Source organism: Otolemur garnettii, unplaced genomic scaffold (genome assembly GCF_000181295.1).
Source record: "Otolemur garnettii isolate 467f Iridium unplaced genomic scaffold, OtoGar3 scaffold00268, whole genome shotgun sequence".
Classification (NCBI taxonomy): Eukaryota; Metazoa; Chordata; class Mammalia; order Primates; family Galagidae; genus Otolemur; species Otolemur garnettii.
In genome coordinates, this window is record NW_003852663.1 from 529,303 (window position 1) to 545,392 (window position 16,090).

General features: G+C 48.1%; 2 protein-coding genes across 4 annotated transcripts in view; both read left to right on the top strand.

Moving 5' to 3' along the window:
* Window positions 1-7,321: 7,321 nt before the first annotated feature.
* Window positions 7,322-16,090, top strand: part of ARMCX1 (armadillo repeat containing, X-linked 1) — a 58,062-nt gene continuing 49,293 nt past the window's right edge. Inside the window, exons 1-6 of one of the 3 annotated variants that reach the window (XM_023508725.1) lie at window positions 7,322-7,400; window positions 7,902-7,976; window positions 8,728-8,807; window positions 9,324-9,415; window positions 9,713-9,804; window positions 10,146-10,244. The gene's annotated coding sequence lies outside the window, so the exon portion shown is untranslated. The remainder of the gene's footprint in view (window positions 7,401-7,901; window positions 7,977-8,727; window positions 8,808-9,323; window positions 9,416-9,712; window positions 9,805-10,145; window positions 10,245-16,090) is intronic. The other 2 variants (XM_023508726.1, XM_023508727.1) reach the window with 2 other exon arrangements.
* ARMCX4 (armadillo repeat containing, X-linked 4) overlaps window positions 10,146-16,090 on the top strand; it is a 7,950-nt gene continuing 2,005 nt past the window's right edge. Inside the window, exon 1 of the mRNA XM_023508728.1 lies at window positions 10,146-16,086. Within this exon, the coding sequence (XP_023364496.1) occupies window positions 10,291-16,086 (5,796 nt within the window). The 5' untranslated portion in view covers window positions 10,146-10,290. The remainder of the gene's footprint in view (window positions 16,087-16,090) is intronic.

The following is a 16,090-nucleotide window of genomic DNA, read 5'->3' on the forward strand; positions in this document are numbered from 1 at the left end:
GGGAGGCTGAGGCAAGAGAATCGCCTAAGCCCAGGAATTGGAGGTTGCTGGAGTGACTCCACTGCACTCTACTGAGGGTGAAAAAGTGAGACTCTGTCTCTACAAAAACAAAACAAAACAAAACAAAACAAAAAAACTTTCCCTGATCTTTGACAAAAGAGCTCTAACTGTAGAATAGGATCCATTTAATGGCCATTTTTTTCCACCTTTAAGATTGTACATAGGCCAGGCCGTGTTACAGTAAAACTTCATCTTTTTCTTAGTCATAGGAGGGTACTCATCAGATGACCAGTCAGATAGGATGTGACCCAAAGGGCTATCCTCTGGAACTAACAAATGAGCCCCCATATTTGGGCTCCACAAAAAATGCACAAAATGTGCCTAGGCAGTTAGATGGGGACTCTAACCCTTGTGCACAACCAGGTAGGGACTCGAACCCCTGTAAGCACCTGAAGAAAAGGGAAAAGGATCTCTTTAGAAATGTGAGGCCACAGAGAGCAGGAGGAATCACACCAGCCCTTCCTGGAAAAAAAGTATTCTGGGCTCAGCGCCTGTGGCTCAAGTGGCTAAGGTGCCAGCCACATACACCTAAGGTGGCGTGTTCGAATTTAGCCTGGGCCGCCAAACAACAACGACGGCTGCAACCAAAAAAATAGCTCGGTGTTGTGGAGGGCACCTGTGGTCCCGGCTACTTGGGAGGCTGAGGCAGGAGATTCTCTTGAGCCCAGGAGTTGGAGGTTGCCGTAAGCTGTGATGCCATGGCACTCTACCCCGGGGGACAGCTTGAGGCTCTGTCTCAAAAAAAAAGAAAAAAGAAAAAAAAGTATTCTGGTATTGCTGCACGGTGAGGCAGTGAGGCACGTCCCCATTTCACCTGTTCAGGCGGATAGGCAAGGCCTTAGATGAGTCTGTACCCACCAAACCACTAAGCCAATGGTTCCATCTGGTTTGCCAAAATATGCTGCCAGACAAAGGATCCCATCTGCCTTTAAGCGAAGCCAATCAACAGAGAAGTAGATGAGAGACCAACAGTTTCACTTTTATTTACAGAAAAGCCAACAGTTCCAGAGAACAGAGAGGATATCTCTTCAGAGCTGTTCTGCCTTCTTGTTTCTTTTTATTATTTTTTATACCTTCTCGGTAAAGACATACATCAGCAGTGTCATTAATCAGCATAGTATATACTAAACAAATCCCCCTATATAGGTTACAAAGTCAAAATATCTATCTGTGGCTTTCAAGGTGGCTGTATCTTCAAAGCATTTCTAACTAGACTAAATTTACAGCCAGTTAACCTTTTGCTGAGTGCACAGAGTGCCCTGTATCCTTGACTCATAACCTGGAGTCCAGTCTCCCAACTTATCTGTGACAGTTTGCCTTGGAAGTGAATAAACAATGTGCGGATGTCATCAGTCACGTAGGCTCATCCAGCCTTGGTAGGGCTCAACCGGCAGCACCCTGCAAGAAACGATTATGTATTCAAAAAAAAATTGCACAGCTCTTGTTAAAGCTATATTGATAGGTACTTTCTATTTTGGTTGCTGATACAATGCTATCTTTCTTTTTCTAACATTATTTTGTAATTCTTTTTTATATAGGAATATAATTGATTTTGTATAGTTATTTTGAAGTTAGCTACACTGCCGAATTTTTCTATTGTTTTTGGTAACTTGCAAGTAACTGGGTAACTCGGAAGTAATGAAATTTGTACTTTTTTTACAAACCATTGGGATTTTTCAGTTATCATAATTGTACTAGCTAGGATCTTCAACTTTACTAGGAGTGGTGGTAATGAGTACACTTATCTCATAATTGATTTGTAGAGAATGCTTTTGTTTCCTCATAAAATTGATATATTTGTGCCAATGTTATCTTCAATGATTATGTCAATGTTTTGCCTATAGTTGATGTTCTGTAAATATTCATGGAATAAAGGAGCCTGAAATAAAAAAAAAAAGAAATGTTCGTTCAGGTTAATTGTGGCTGATAACACAAGTAGCAATATAACCTTTCTGTTTTTCACTTTCAGTACAGTATATAATAAATTACAGAAGATATTCAACATTTTATCAGAAAATAGGCAATGATTTTGTCCAACTGTACGCTAGCTTAAGTGTTCTGAGCATGCTTAAGGTAGGCTAGGCTAAGCTATGATGTTTGGTGGGCTAGGTGGATTAAATGCATTTTCTTATTAAATGCATTTTTGATTTAACAGTATTTTCAATTTATGATGGGCTTATTGGGACATAACCCCACCATAAGTCAAGGAGCATCATTGTGTCGAGGGTGTGGGGAAATAGGTCTTGTCCTATGCTTGATGGGTGTGTAAATTGGCCCAGTCTCATTGGGGGGCAGTTTGATGTATATCCATGAACTATATAAAATCTCATCTCCTTCTTTTGGCATAATCAAATGTATAAAATCTCATATCTTTAACCAAACAATTCTCTTTATAGAAGAACATCCTGAAGAAACTTTCATCTGTGGGCAAGGTTGTAGGTACCTGGTTATTCATTGCAGCCTTGTTTTTATTAGCCCCAGACCCAGAATTTTTTTTTTTTTTGAGACAGAGTCTCACTATGTCACCCTCGGTAGAGTGCTGTGGCATCACAGCTCATAGCAACCTTCAACCCTTGGGCTTAACCGATTCTCTTGCCTCAGCCTCCCAAGTAGCTGGGTCTACAGGTGCCTGCCAAAACACCCAGCTATTTTTTTGTTGCAGTTGTTTAGTTGGCCTGGGCTGGGTTCAAACCTGCCACCCTTGGTGTATGTGGGCTGGCACCATAACCACTGTGCTACGGGCACGGAACCCCAGACCCAGAATAGTTTTTTTTTTTTTTTTTTGAGACAGAGTTTCATTTTGTTTCCCTTGGTAGAATGCTATGGCATCATGGCTCACAGCAACCTCAAACTTCTGGGCTCAAGCGATTCTCTTGTCTCAGCCTCCCAAGTAACTGGGACTACAGGCACTGGCCACAACGCCCAGCTATTTTTAGAGACAAGGTCTTGCTCTTGCTCAGGCTGGTCTTGAACCTGTGAGCTCAGGCAATCCATCCACCTTCACCTCCCACAGTGCTAGGATTACAGGTATGAGCCACTGTGCCCAGCTTCCCAGAATAGTTTTATGTTTATCAATAGGATGGTGTGTATGTGTGTGTGTCAAAAATAATAGTATCACCAAACTATGAAATATATGCAGCAGTTAAAACAGAATGAAGTGGGCTCGGCGCCTGTGGCTCAAATGGCTAAGGTGCTAGCCACATGCACCTAAGGTGGTGGGTTCGAATCTAGCCCAGGACTGCCAAACAACAATGACGGCTGCAACCAAAAAATAGCCGGGCATTGTGGCAGGCACCTGTGGTCCCAGCTACTTGGGAGACTGAGGCAGGAGACTCGCTTGAGCCCAGGAGTTGGAGGTTGCTGTGAGTTGTGATGCCACAGCACTCTACCCAGGGGGACAGCTTGAGGCTCTGTCTCAAAAAATCCAGAATGAAGTATCTTTAAATGTACTGCTACATAGAGCTCTCTGAGACATAATTTTAAGTGGAAACCCCCTCAAGTCGCAAAGCAGTATATTAATTGTGATCCTATTTATATATTTTAATGAGACATGTATGCATCCCTAATATATAGAAAGGGATTTAACATACCACATTTATAACAATGGGGAGGTAACTGTGATTTGGATGGGAATAGTGGATTTAATGTGGTACTAGTTATTTTTCTGGGTTTGAATTTTATACTAGAAGGTACTGTGAAAGGTTTAAATAATGGCACCCAGAGAAGAAGCAGCAGTGGGAGAGAGAAGTGTAGGTCAGCTCTATTGAAACCGGGGAGATGACCTGCCTGGGCAGTGCAAAGATGGCATCTGTCCTCAGTGGCAGTTAGAAACCAATTTTATATGGGGCCCTGGGGGTTGGTGAATTCCACAGTTTGCCTGTCAGGCCAGGGTCTTTTGGAGCAAACTTCTCAGGGGGTGGGCTAGTCAGGCCTTTTGTCTTTGTCTCAGGAGGAAAGGAGGAGGAGGAAGAGGGGAAAGTGTTTGTGTGTGGCGGAGTTAGGCCCCTCAACCTATTGTAGGGGATAGGGGGAAACCTGACCTTTTCCCCAGAAAGTTTGCTGAAAGATCAACTCACAATTAAGGCAGATTAGTAAGAGAAATATTTATTTGCAAATACAGTGCACATGGGGAGAATCACAAGCGTGATTACCCAGGGTCTCAGTGATGGTCCTATACCTTTATAGATGCCTTTTAGAAGGGAGAGGGGGAAATATGGAGTATGGTTGCAATAAGTGGTTTCTGGGGAAGAGGAAGAGATGGGGGAAAACAGACTGAGTTGTAAATTAACCTGAGAGACCGATTTTGTGTTTTAAAGGCCAGGTATTTCGAGATAAAGAGGAGAGGAAAAGAGGTCAGTTGACCTTTTATCTTTTGATCAGGTAAGTGCAGTTTTATATGGATAGAGGGAAAGCCCCTTCCAAAAGCTCTCTGATCTTGAATGGCCTTTAATTCAAGGTATTCTTTATACCAAGTAGTCATATTTCGGGGTGAAATTTCCCTAGCTCCTCAGTATTCTTGCAAAATTTGACTGTAATTACAGAAAATAAATGGCATATAGTAAAATGTCCCCATTATCTTTCCATCAGGATACGTAGTCCCAACTCTTCCTTTTTATCAGTTACACTGTATAAATCTAATATAATTTATTTAGTCTCTCCCCTATTGGTGGTCATTTTATGTTGCTTCTTTTTCTTTTTAAACCTTTACAAGCACTGTGAAAAATATCCTAGTACACATATCTGCATGGAAGGGTGGCTCCTGTGGCTCAACGAGTAGGGCGCTGGCCCTATATACCCAGGGTGGTGGGTTCAAGCCCAGCCCCGGCCAAAACTGCATATATCTTTGTGGACCTGTGTAGATACATAGGTTGGCTGAATTCCAAGGAATAGAATTACTAGGTCAAATAATTTGTGGAGTACCATATACATCATTTAATAGATTTTGCAAATTGCCCTCCATAGGAAGTTTGCTTCGATATCTGCCTACAACAGTGTGGGAATGCCCATTTTCTGACAAACCAGTCACCAATATTATCTAATTTCTAAATTTTGACAACTTATAGCTAACACATAGTAAGTTTCAATTTGCATTTCTTTGAAGTTGAGCATATTTTCATATGTTTGTCAGTCATTTGTATTTATTTTCTGTGTCTGTTTATGTCTTTTGGCACATTTTCCTATTGAGCTGTTTATCATTTCATTATTGATTTGCAAGAGTTTTTAGATTATCACAAACTAGCTCTTTGATATCCACTGCTTATTTTTTTTTAACTTGGCCAGAGTTTTAAAATTTCATGTAACTAATTTAGCAATCTTTTCCATTGGTGGAGAAAGTAAGTTTGTCACAGGCAATTGAGTTCTGAAAAGACGTTGGGAAGGCTGTATGGTTCTACAGGCTCCCTGGCTAGCCTCCTGAAAGGGCCCTTTCCACAAAGGGGCCTCTCTTAGAAGACAGCTGGGAGGGGGGGGTCTCCTGCTCGGGTGTCATATTTCAGTGTTCTAAAAAAGAGGTTGCTTGGAGTATCTATATTTAGAGTATAACTCACCAGCAGAGACAGGTGGATGTCGGGGGGCTAACTTCTGCATATTTTGTCCCTGAGTTCTGGGATTATTCTGAAGCGTTTGTGCAGATAGTACAGTGAAGATGTCACAGGAGACAGGGAATAAAAAGGCCTCTTTTTTCCCTGTAACTGCTTGAAATCTGGTACATTGTCCTTCCATTTGTGGGGGAAAATGACATGAACATCAGGGGTGTTGCAACAATTCACAGTTATCCACAGACCCTTACCACCACCTCCACTGGAAACCCCCCCCTAGGGTGACATATGGTACATGAATGGCAGACACTAGAGAGATCTAACCAGTGTCATGATGGAATGAAAATCCCACCTACTAAACCTCCTTTTCATCTAGGCCATAGCAGTTGGTCCCCTTGCATGGGTGTGTTGAGATTGATTTGATTATGTGCTTATGTAAAATCCAAATAAAGACCCTTGAATAAGAAATAGGTTACTGGTTTGCAAGGCACTGGATTCTTCAAGAGATGGGTCTTCATTAAATTAACCAGGAGTTATCTCTGAAGATCTCTGCCACTTGAAAAACATGGTACATTCAGTCAGAGCTTCAACAGGTTATAAACCACTTGTGTAAAATTGTCAAACTTGGAAAACTGAATGCCTTTAAAAGATTATTTTATACATAACATTGAAAAGGCTCTGGCTTTGTTTAGGACTACTTTGTATTTAAAATGTCAGTGATTGGGCAGGGTGAAGTAGCTCATGCAGTGGCTTATGTCTGTAATCCTAGCGCTCTGGGAAGTAGAGACAAGGTGGGACGATCTCTTGAGCTCAAGAGTTTGAGACCAACCTGAGCAAGAAAGAGACCCCTCTCTACTAAAAATAGTTGTGGTGGGCACCTGTAGTCCCAGCTACTTGGGAGGCTGAGGAAGGAGGCTGAGGTAGGAGGATAGCTTGAGGCCAGGAGTTTGAGGTTGCTGTGAGCTAGGCTGATGGCATGGCACTCTGGCCTGGGCAACAGAGAACGACTCTGTCTCCAAAAAAAAAAAAAGTCAATAATTTGAAAGCTGTGAAACCGTCAACAATAACTAGAAAATGTTTTTTAATGTGGCACAAAATAATGTAAAGAATTGAATGAATCTTTTGTTATTTTTATAACCTGGATTTTTTCATGTAAAATGACAATGGCTATATTGCATTTTTCCGAGTACAAAAAAAAAAAATGTGATGTTAAAGGGAAAAAAAGGAACATATACAAGAAAGTTAAATCTCTACTTGCACTCTCTGCTTTCCTTCCCAACACCTTTCCCATCCCGTTTGGTGCAGGCGCTGTAATTCTGGAGGGAAGGTTGTGTAGGGGGTGGGTGGAGAGCGCTGGTCTTACAGCTAAGAGAGAAAGAAAGGATTCCTCAAAGAAGCAGCAGGAAAGGCCGTAGCTAAGGCCTGGGAGTGGGTGGAGGGTTACAGACCCTCCTTGGTAACCAGAGATGGGTAAACTCCAACTGTAAGGCGATGATGCCACCTGTGGGCCCTCAGATTGGAGGGGACGGAGATGAGTGACAGGACAGCGTGCGCTGGGGCTCCGCGCACAGATAGAAGGGGGGGGGGTCTGTGCGTGCGGAAGGCGGGGGTCCTGTTGACTGGCCACGGGCCGGCGGGGGTGGTGGGGAGGAGTGCAAGCTCGGCGGTGACGCGCGGACCTCACGTGACCCGGAGCTGCAGAGCGACGCAGCCTTCGGTGCAGTCGTCACTCGCGTCTGGCTAGCAGCTCCCCGCTGCCCCGCGCTGGGCGGGCTGGCATCAGGCCCGGGGAAAGCGGAACAGGTAAGGAAGGGCCCCGGGGCCCGCGCAGTGGCCAGGGTGGCAGCAGTTTGTCAATCCAGGCAGCGGGTATCGGAGTGGGGGGAGGATATATGCTGGTTCAAGTTTGAGGCGGCTTCGCCTCTGATTCTCCCGAGCCCCCTTCCCCTGCCTCCATCTGTATTGGGGAACCGTGAGCTTTGACAGGGCGGCTGGTGGGGAGAGTGTCTCTAGTGAGAAATACAGAGATTGAGATACCCATCCTCGGTAACTCCAATCACTGATCGCACATGTCCGTTCGCTTCCTGCTCATTTCAGTGGAAGGGATGCGCCACGGTGGCGTTTGCAGAGAAAATGGTGGGCCTTAGTGGCTGGACGGCGGGGTTGGTAGGGGTGGTGTCTCGAATTATGGGAAGGGACGTTTTGACAACCGGGTTCCTGAATCTGGAAAGGCGAGTATTGGAATCTGTGGCCTGGGTGCTGGTCCAACACTCAGCGCTTTACTCTTTCCTGTCTGTCGGACAGTAGTTCTGTGTGGCACTGTTTGTGGTGAAGAGAAAGGAAGAAGGAGAAGAGAAAAACTGCACGGGATCTATGGAGGTTAGTGTGAGCTTGGGAACTGCCTGTAAACTGCTGGAGTTATATATGAACTCTATGACAGGAACTCAGGAGCCGCTATCTGATTGGGATGTGGGGGGTGGGGCTAGCTAGGAGACTTCCCTTTAACTGCGTTTACTTACCAAGCTTAGGACTTTTTAACTTAAATTGCATGTTGAAGACCAGTAAGGACAGCAAACTTATCTACAGATGTGTTTATTTGCACTTCACAGAATAGTGAGAAAATATAAATTGTTGTATCAAAGAACATTACCATTTTTTCTTTGAGATAGCCTTGGGGGGGAGGAAGAATAATTTAATGGAAACAGCACCCATCCCCTATCCCTTGTCTCTTCTGCTGGAGACTCCTATAGATGGGTTTAAAAGGAAGCAAATGGCAATAGGCTATGACTCTAGAGTATGGAACCTGGGGGCTTCCATCTCTCTCATTATCCTCCAGTTTTCCAGATCTCCTCAACCACCTGACCATCTTAATGAAGGAAATGGTGGACTTTTGGAGAACGTTCTAGAACTCTACAGGTGGTTTTAAAATAATTTGCCTATCTCTTGGCTTTTACTTTTCCTGCTGCCCTTTTACACCCTTCTCATTTCAGTGCTGGGAAGCTCCTGGGTCTGCCTGCCAGGAAATGGGTCTCTAACTCTAGAAAGGCAGGTACACAGACCCATGTCTTGGATACTAGGATGTCACAAACCTTCAACATTCATCCTCCCCCTTTTCCCTGTCTGTTCCTAGGTCTTCCCATAGGCCTGCAGTGGGGCTGTTCACCAATGGAAGCAAGGAAAAGAGGAGACCACTGGCCTGGGACCATGGAGGTTGGTGTGAAGTGGGACAGTGCCTGGGGATGACAAGAGAGGGTGAGCATAGCAGGTGGCTGAGACTTGAGAAGGTCTCAGAGGAGGGCGCTTCTGCCTCCCCTACACTCTGCCAGATTTCCTCAGTGCTGCCATCACCCTTATTGATTTCAGTGCATGAAAGGTAGAACTATTGGGGTAAGGTGGGCTGGATATAACTGAAAGAAGAATTAACAAGGGAGACTATGAGATGGGACATATTAGTAAACTAAACCTGAGCCCTGGTGTGGCAGGCATTGGAGGTCAGGTCATTGTTTCTCTCTCCCTCCCTCTTTTTTGTCTTTTAGTTTTTAAAAGTTCATTTTTAATTAAAATCATTAACTGTATACATTTGTGGGGTACAATGTGATGACTTGATATACAATATGAAATGCTTAAATCAAACTGATTAACATAGTTATCAACCCATGAAGGGTGATTGTCTCTTCTATCAAAGACTCGGTCTCCATTACCTCCTATTTGTTTACTTGTCCATAGATCTGCCTGTGTGACTGCTGCAAGGCTTGAGATCACTGGAAGCAAAGAAACAAAGAGGAAATTGTTCCTTATCAGTAGAGACTGGTAAGAAGGTGAGGACTGCCTGCATAGACTTCCAGGGTGGGTTGGTAGAGGCCAGCATGCATCCAATAAAGGCCAGTGCCCAGTCTGGAGGCTCTTCAGCCTCTCCCTTTCCCAGCTACCTTTCCTACCATCCCCATCATTTACCCCACACACTTACCTTAATTGTGATACAGGAAAAAGAGTGTGACAACACCTGGAGCAGTGGGGATCAACTGAGGAGGGTGGAGATACTGTTACTAATATGTCCCATCAAGAACAAATTTCTCCCCTACCATCTATCCTTCCATCTGTCTGTCTGTCTCTAGGTCCAACGATCTCATGAGTTTATGTATCTACTCTAGGATTTATCACCAAACCAGAGAAAGAAAGAGGAGGGAACTGCCTTAGACTATTACAGGTTGGTATGAGGGTAGGGCCCTGTGGAGTAGTGACTAGAATAGGTCCAGTAAAAATCAAGGTCTGGGGCTTCTCATTCTCACCCATTCCTTCTTAGGTCTCCCATAATCCTTATAACTATTCATTTGGTATATGTAAATGTATACGGAAGTGCCTTGGGGAAAATTTTTGGGCCTTGGGGAAGATAAGGAGAGGATGAAATAAGGATGAAGAATTTGCTAATCATCCTCTTCTTCCATTAAGCACATGATTTTACTTTTTTCTGTTCCTCTGTGTATCTATCTGCATGACAGAACAGAATTAGAAAAGAAATTTTAGTTCATTTCCTTCCTCCACTTCTAGGTCCACCTCTAGTGGCAGCTGTAGTGGCCTTAGAGTGGCTGAAGACCAGCGCCCTCACAGATCTACATCAAGACCTACCACCCTATTCCCCCAGCCCAAGTGAGCCCTACTGTACCTTGTTCTGGCCTTCAGCAGGGGTGATTACATGGGCCGCATTCAGGAAGTGGGCTGGGTGACTGCAGGACTGGTGATCTGGGCTGGTACCTGCTACTACATTTACAAATTAACGAAGGGAAGAGATCAGAGTGTGAGGAGACTTGCCAGAAATGGGTCCAGAGTCAAGATGGAGACTGTGGTTGGGGTACAGAATCAGACCTTGGCCATCAGTGAAGCCATGGCTGGATCAGAGATTGAGACTAGACCCGAGGCCAACACTGGAGCGGAAACTGGAGCAGGAGGTGGGCCTGGAGCTGAAGTAGAGGCCATGGTCACTGCTATAGTCAGACCCAAAGCCAACTCTCAGGCTAAGGAAATGGCTGGGGCAGAGGCAGAGATACAATCTGAGGCCAAAGTTGTGGCTGGAACACTGGTCATGACAGAGGCAGTGACTGTGATTGAGGCTGAGGCTGGAGCCTGGGAAGTGGCCGTGAAAGAAGCAGTGACACAAACTGATGTTGAGGCTGGGAGAATAGTCAAGAAAGAGGCAGTGACTCAGACCAAGGCAAAATCTCGGGCACTGGATGCCAAGGCAGAGGCCAAGAAAGAAGCAATGACCCAGACCAAAGCTGCAGCTCATATATTGGCTAAAAAAGAGACAGAGATTAACAGTGTAATGGGGACACAGAGTGAGACCTTGGCAGTGACCAGGGAAGTGGCCAAGATGGAGGCCATGAACAAGACTGGAATTGTGGCTGAGACCAAGGCAAGAGCTCTGGAAGAGACTGTGAGTGTGGCTAAGACTCAGTCTGAGGCCAGGCCTGGTACCACAGTTGATGCTAGGGGAAATCCCAATGGCATGTCCAGGGAGGTAGCTGGAGTGGACATGAAGTCCTGTGCACAGTCTCAGGCTGTGGTCAAGATCCAGGGTGATGACATGCCTGGTGCTGGGGTTGAGGACAAGGGGAATTACAAATCCCTATCTGTGGCAGGGTCTGGGGCAGATATGAGGGCTTCTGCTCAGCTTCAAATTGTTGCCAAGACCCACACTGAGGCCATGCCTGTGGCAAGGGTTGATGCTTGGGGTAATGCCTATGTCATGGGTAAAGTGGGGGCAGGGGCAGATATGACAGCTTATATACAACCTCAGATTGTAGCCATGAAACAAGCTGAGGTGATGTCTAATGCCAAGGCTGATGGAAGGGAAAATACCAGTGTCATATCCAAGGCAATGACTGGAGCTGAGATGTGGGCTTCTGCTTATCCTCAAGCTGTAGCCAGTGCTCAGGCTGAGGCCATACCTGATGCCAGGGCTACGGGTAGACCCAATCCCAATGCCATGGCTAAAGCAGAGGCCCAGGCAAACTTGAGGGCTAATTCCCAGGCTGAGGCCTTGGCTGAGACCAAGGATAAGAGCAGAGGCAATCTCAATGTCACTACTAAAGTGGAGGCTGGGACAGATATGTTGTCTTATACACTGCCTCAGCCTATGGCCAGTGGCCAGGCTGATAGCCGAATTAAGGCAAAGAGCAGTGCCAATACCATGTCTAAGGAAGGAGCTGGGTCAGACTCAAAGGCACAACCTCAGGTTATGGCCCAGAGCCAGGTTGAAGCTTTACCTAATACAAGAGGTAAGGCTAGGGGCAAAGCCAAAGCCAAGTGTAAGGGAGTGATTGGAACAGACACAAAAACCTGTGTACAACCTCAGGCTGGGGCCAAGACTGAGGTCTTGCCTGATTTCGTGGTTGATGGTAGGGGTGATCCTAATGCCATTTCTAAAGCAGGGGCTAAGGAAGACCAGAGGGCCTGTGGTCAGCCCCAGGTTGTGACCAATTCCCAGGGAGAGGCCTTATCTGGTAGCAAGAATAGAGTTAAAGGCAATCCCAAAGCTATGCCTAAGGCAGAGGCTGGAGAAGGTACAACAGACTCTGCTCAGATCCAGGTTATGGCCAATTCCCAGGGTGATCCCTTGCCTGGTACCAAGCATAAGGTCAAGGGACATCCTAACACTGGGTCTAAGGCAGAGATTGGGACAGATACAACAGGCTCTGCCAAGCCCCAGGTTATGGTCAGTTCCCAAGGTGAGACCTTGCCTGGTGCCAAGAATAAGGTCAAGTGCAATTCCAGTGCTGTGTCTAAAGCAGGGGCTGGGACAGATACCACAGGGTCTGCCCAACCCCAGGCTGTGGCCAGTTCCCCAGGTGAGGCCTTATCTGGTGCTAAGAACAAGGTCAGGGGCAATCCGAATGCTGTGTCTAAAGCAGAGGCTACTGCAGATATAATGGGTTCTTCCTATCCCCAGCCTTTGGCCAATTCCCAGGGTGAGCCCTTGCCTGGTGCCAAGAATAAGGTCAAGGGCAATCACAATGCTGTGCCTAATTCGGGGAATAGGCCAAATGCAACAGACTCTGCTCAGCCCCAGGCTGTGACCAATTTCCAGGGTGAGGCCTTGCCTGGTGCCAAGAATAAGGTCAAGGGCCATCCTACTGCTGTGTCTAGGGCAGGGGCTGGGGCAGATACAATGGGTTCTTCCCAGCCCCAGGCTGTGGCCAGTTCCCAGAGTGAGGCCTTACCTGGTGCCAAAAATAAGGTCAGGGGCAATCGCAATGCTGTGCCTAAGGCAGGGGCTGGCGCAGATACAACAAGCTCTGCCCAGCTCCAAGCTATATCCACTTCCCAGGGTGAGGCCTTGCTTGGTGCCAAGAATAAGGTCAAGGGCGGTCCCAATGCTGTGTCTAAGGCCGAGGCTGGGACAGGTATAATGGGATCTTCCCAGCCCCAGGCTATGGCTGTTTCCCAGGGTGAGGCCTTGCTTGGTGCCAAGAGTAAGGTCAGGGGCAGTCCCAATTCTGTGTCTAAGGCAGAGACTGGTATGAGTGCAATGAGCTCTGCCAAGCCCAAGGCTGTGGCCACTTCCCAATATGAGGCCTTGCCTGGTGCCAAGAGTAAGGTCAAGGGTAATCCCAATGTTGTATCTAAGGCAGGGGCTGGGGAAAATACTGTGGGTACTGCCCAGCCTCAAGCTATGGGAAAGTCCCAGAATGAGGCCTTGCTTGGTACTAGGAATAAAGCCAAGGGCAGTTCCAATGCTATGTCTAAGGCAGAAGCTGGGGCAGGCACAATGGGCTCTGCCCAGCCCCAGGCTGTGGCCAGTTCTCAGGGTGAGGCCTTGCTTGGTACCAAGAACAAGGTCAGGGGCAGTCCCAATGCTATGATTAAGTCAGAGGCTGGAGCAAACACAACCAGTTCTGCCCAGCCCCAAGCTGTGACTAATTCCCAGAGTGGGATGTCACTTGGTGCCAGGAATAAGGTCAGGGGCAATCCCAAAGCTGTGCCTAAAGCAGGGACTGGGGCAGGTAGAAGGGACTCTTCTCAGTCCCAGCTTGTGGCCAATTCCCAGGGTAAGACCTTGTCTGGGGCAAGGGACAAGGCTATGCCCAGTTCTGAGGCAGTAGCCATAGTAGATGAGGTCTATGCAAAGTCTGATGCTGAGACTGTGGCCGCTTCTGAGAGTGAGGGTGGGTCGGGCACTCAGGCTTATGGAAAGACTCAGTCTAACATCCATGATTACTACTGGAATGGGATTGGTGTTGAGGATTGGATTGCTGCTGAGCGATGGATTAAATTTAGGTTTCAGGCCATGGATGGAGACTGGGAGAATAGCATGTCCTGGGCTGATGATGAGAATGAAGCCAGTATTGGATCCTGGAGTGGGGCTAATGATAAGGCTGGTATTGTTGGATCCTGGGCTGTGGCTTGTGATGAGGCCAGCGTTAAGTCCTGGGCTGGGGCTAGGGCTGAGAATGAGGTTGGTATTGGGTCCTGGGCTGGAGCTGGGGACCAGGCTAGTGGAGGACTCTGGGCTGGGGGTCAGACTAGTGAGGGATCTTGGGCTGGGGACAAAGCCAGTGGGAGTACCTGGGTAGTGGCTGAGGGCAAGGCCATTGGAGGGTCCTGGACTGGAGCTGAGAACCAGGCCTGTGGTGGGTCTTGGGTTATCTCTGGGCATCAGGCCATTGGAGAGCTCTGGGCTGGGGGTCAGGCCAGTGATGGGTCTTGGCCTGGGGGCCAGGCCACTGTGGTATCCTGGGCTGGGGAAGGGGCTATTGGAGGATCCTGGACTGGAGCTGAGAACCAAGCCAGTGGGGGATCTTGGGCTGGGGCTGGGGCTGGGAATATGTGTAGTATTGGGTACTGGGTTGGGGCTGTGGACCAGGCCAGTGGATTGTCTTGGGTTGGGACTGGTGATCAGTCTGGTAGTGGATCTAAGCCTAGATTTGAGGATCAGGCAAGTGAAAAAGGGTCCTGGGCTGAGGCTGGTGGCCAGACCAGTGGAGGGTCCAGGTTGGGGCCTGAGGACCAGTCCAGTGGTGGGTCCTGGGCTGACATTGCAGACCAAGCCAGTGGAGGGTCAAGGCTGGGGCCTGTTGATCAGTCCAGTGGTGGGCCCTGGGCTGACACTGGAGACCCAGCCACAGGAGGGTCCTGGACTGAGGCTGGTGATCAGTCTGGTGGTGGGTCCAAGCCTACATTTGAGAATCAGGCCAGCGAGGAAGGATCTTGGGTTGGGGCCAGTGGCCAGGCTGGTGGAGGGTCCAAGTTGGGGCCTGAGAATCAGTCCAGTGGAAGGTCCTGGCCTAATGCTGGGGACCAAATCAGTGGAGGGTTCCTGGTTGCGGCTGTGGACCAGGCCAATGGAGGCTCCTGGGCTGGGGCTGGGGATCCATCTAGTGGTGGAGCAAAGACTATATTTGAGGATCAAGCCAGTGGTGGAGGGTCCTGGGCTGATGCTGGGGACCAGACTGGTGGAGGATCCAGGCTAGGCCCCAGGGAACAGTCTAGTGGCAATTCCTGGGCTAGCACTGCTGACCATGCCAGTGGATGGTACTGTGTTTATACTGGGAGTCAGACCAATGCAGGAGTCTCTTGGGGTGTTGCTGGCAGCCAGGACGTTGGAGGGTCTAAGCCAGGGTCCACAGACCAGTCCAGTGCTGGGTCCTGGGCTGGTACTGGGAGTCATGTTAGTGGAGGGTCCTGGACTGGAGCTGGAACTGTGGATCAGGCTGGTGGCTGTTCTAAACCTGGATTTGAGGATCAGACCGTTGGAAGAGGATTCTGGGTTAGTGCTGGAGACCAAGCTGCTGGGGTGTCCAGGCCAGGCCCTGAGGATCAGTCTAGTGGAGGATGTTCCTGGGGTGTGGCCGGTGGCCAGGTTGTTGGAGGCTCTAGGCCAGGGCCTGCAGACCAGTCCATTGGTGGGTCCTGGGCTAGCACCGGGAATCAGGCCAGTGGAAGGTCATGGGTTGGGTCTGGGGATCAGGCTGGTGGCTGTTCCAAACCTGAATTTGAAGATCAGGCTTCTGGAGGAGGCTCCTGGGATGGTTCTGGGAACCAGGCCAGTGGAGAATCCTGGGCCGTGTCTAGGCCTGGGAATGAGGCCAGTGGAGGATCTAGGGTGGAGCCTGAGGACCAGGCCAGTGGAAGGTTCCAGGTCAGTTTTGAGGTAGAGGCCAATGAAGGATTTTGGTTTGGCCCTGGGGCTGAGGCCTGTATAGGGACTTGGTGTTGGACAGGGGAAGAAACTATTATTGTGTCTAGGTCTGATGACAAGGAAGAGGCCAGTACTGAATCCAAATCAGGGCCTGGGGAAGAGGCTCTCATTAGTTCTAAGTCTGAGGCTGCTGTCAGTTCTAAGTCTGAGGCTGGGGACAAGGCCAGTATCAGCTCCTGGATCAGTCCTGAAGAAGCAGCTTACATGGGCTCCTCTGTAGAGGCTGAGGCTGGGGCTGAGGCTGGGCCTGGGGCTGAGGCTGGGCCTGGGGCTAAGGCTGGGCCTGGGGCTGGGGCTG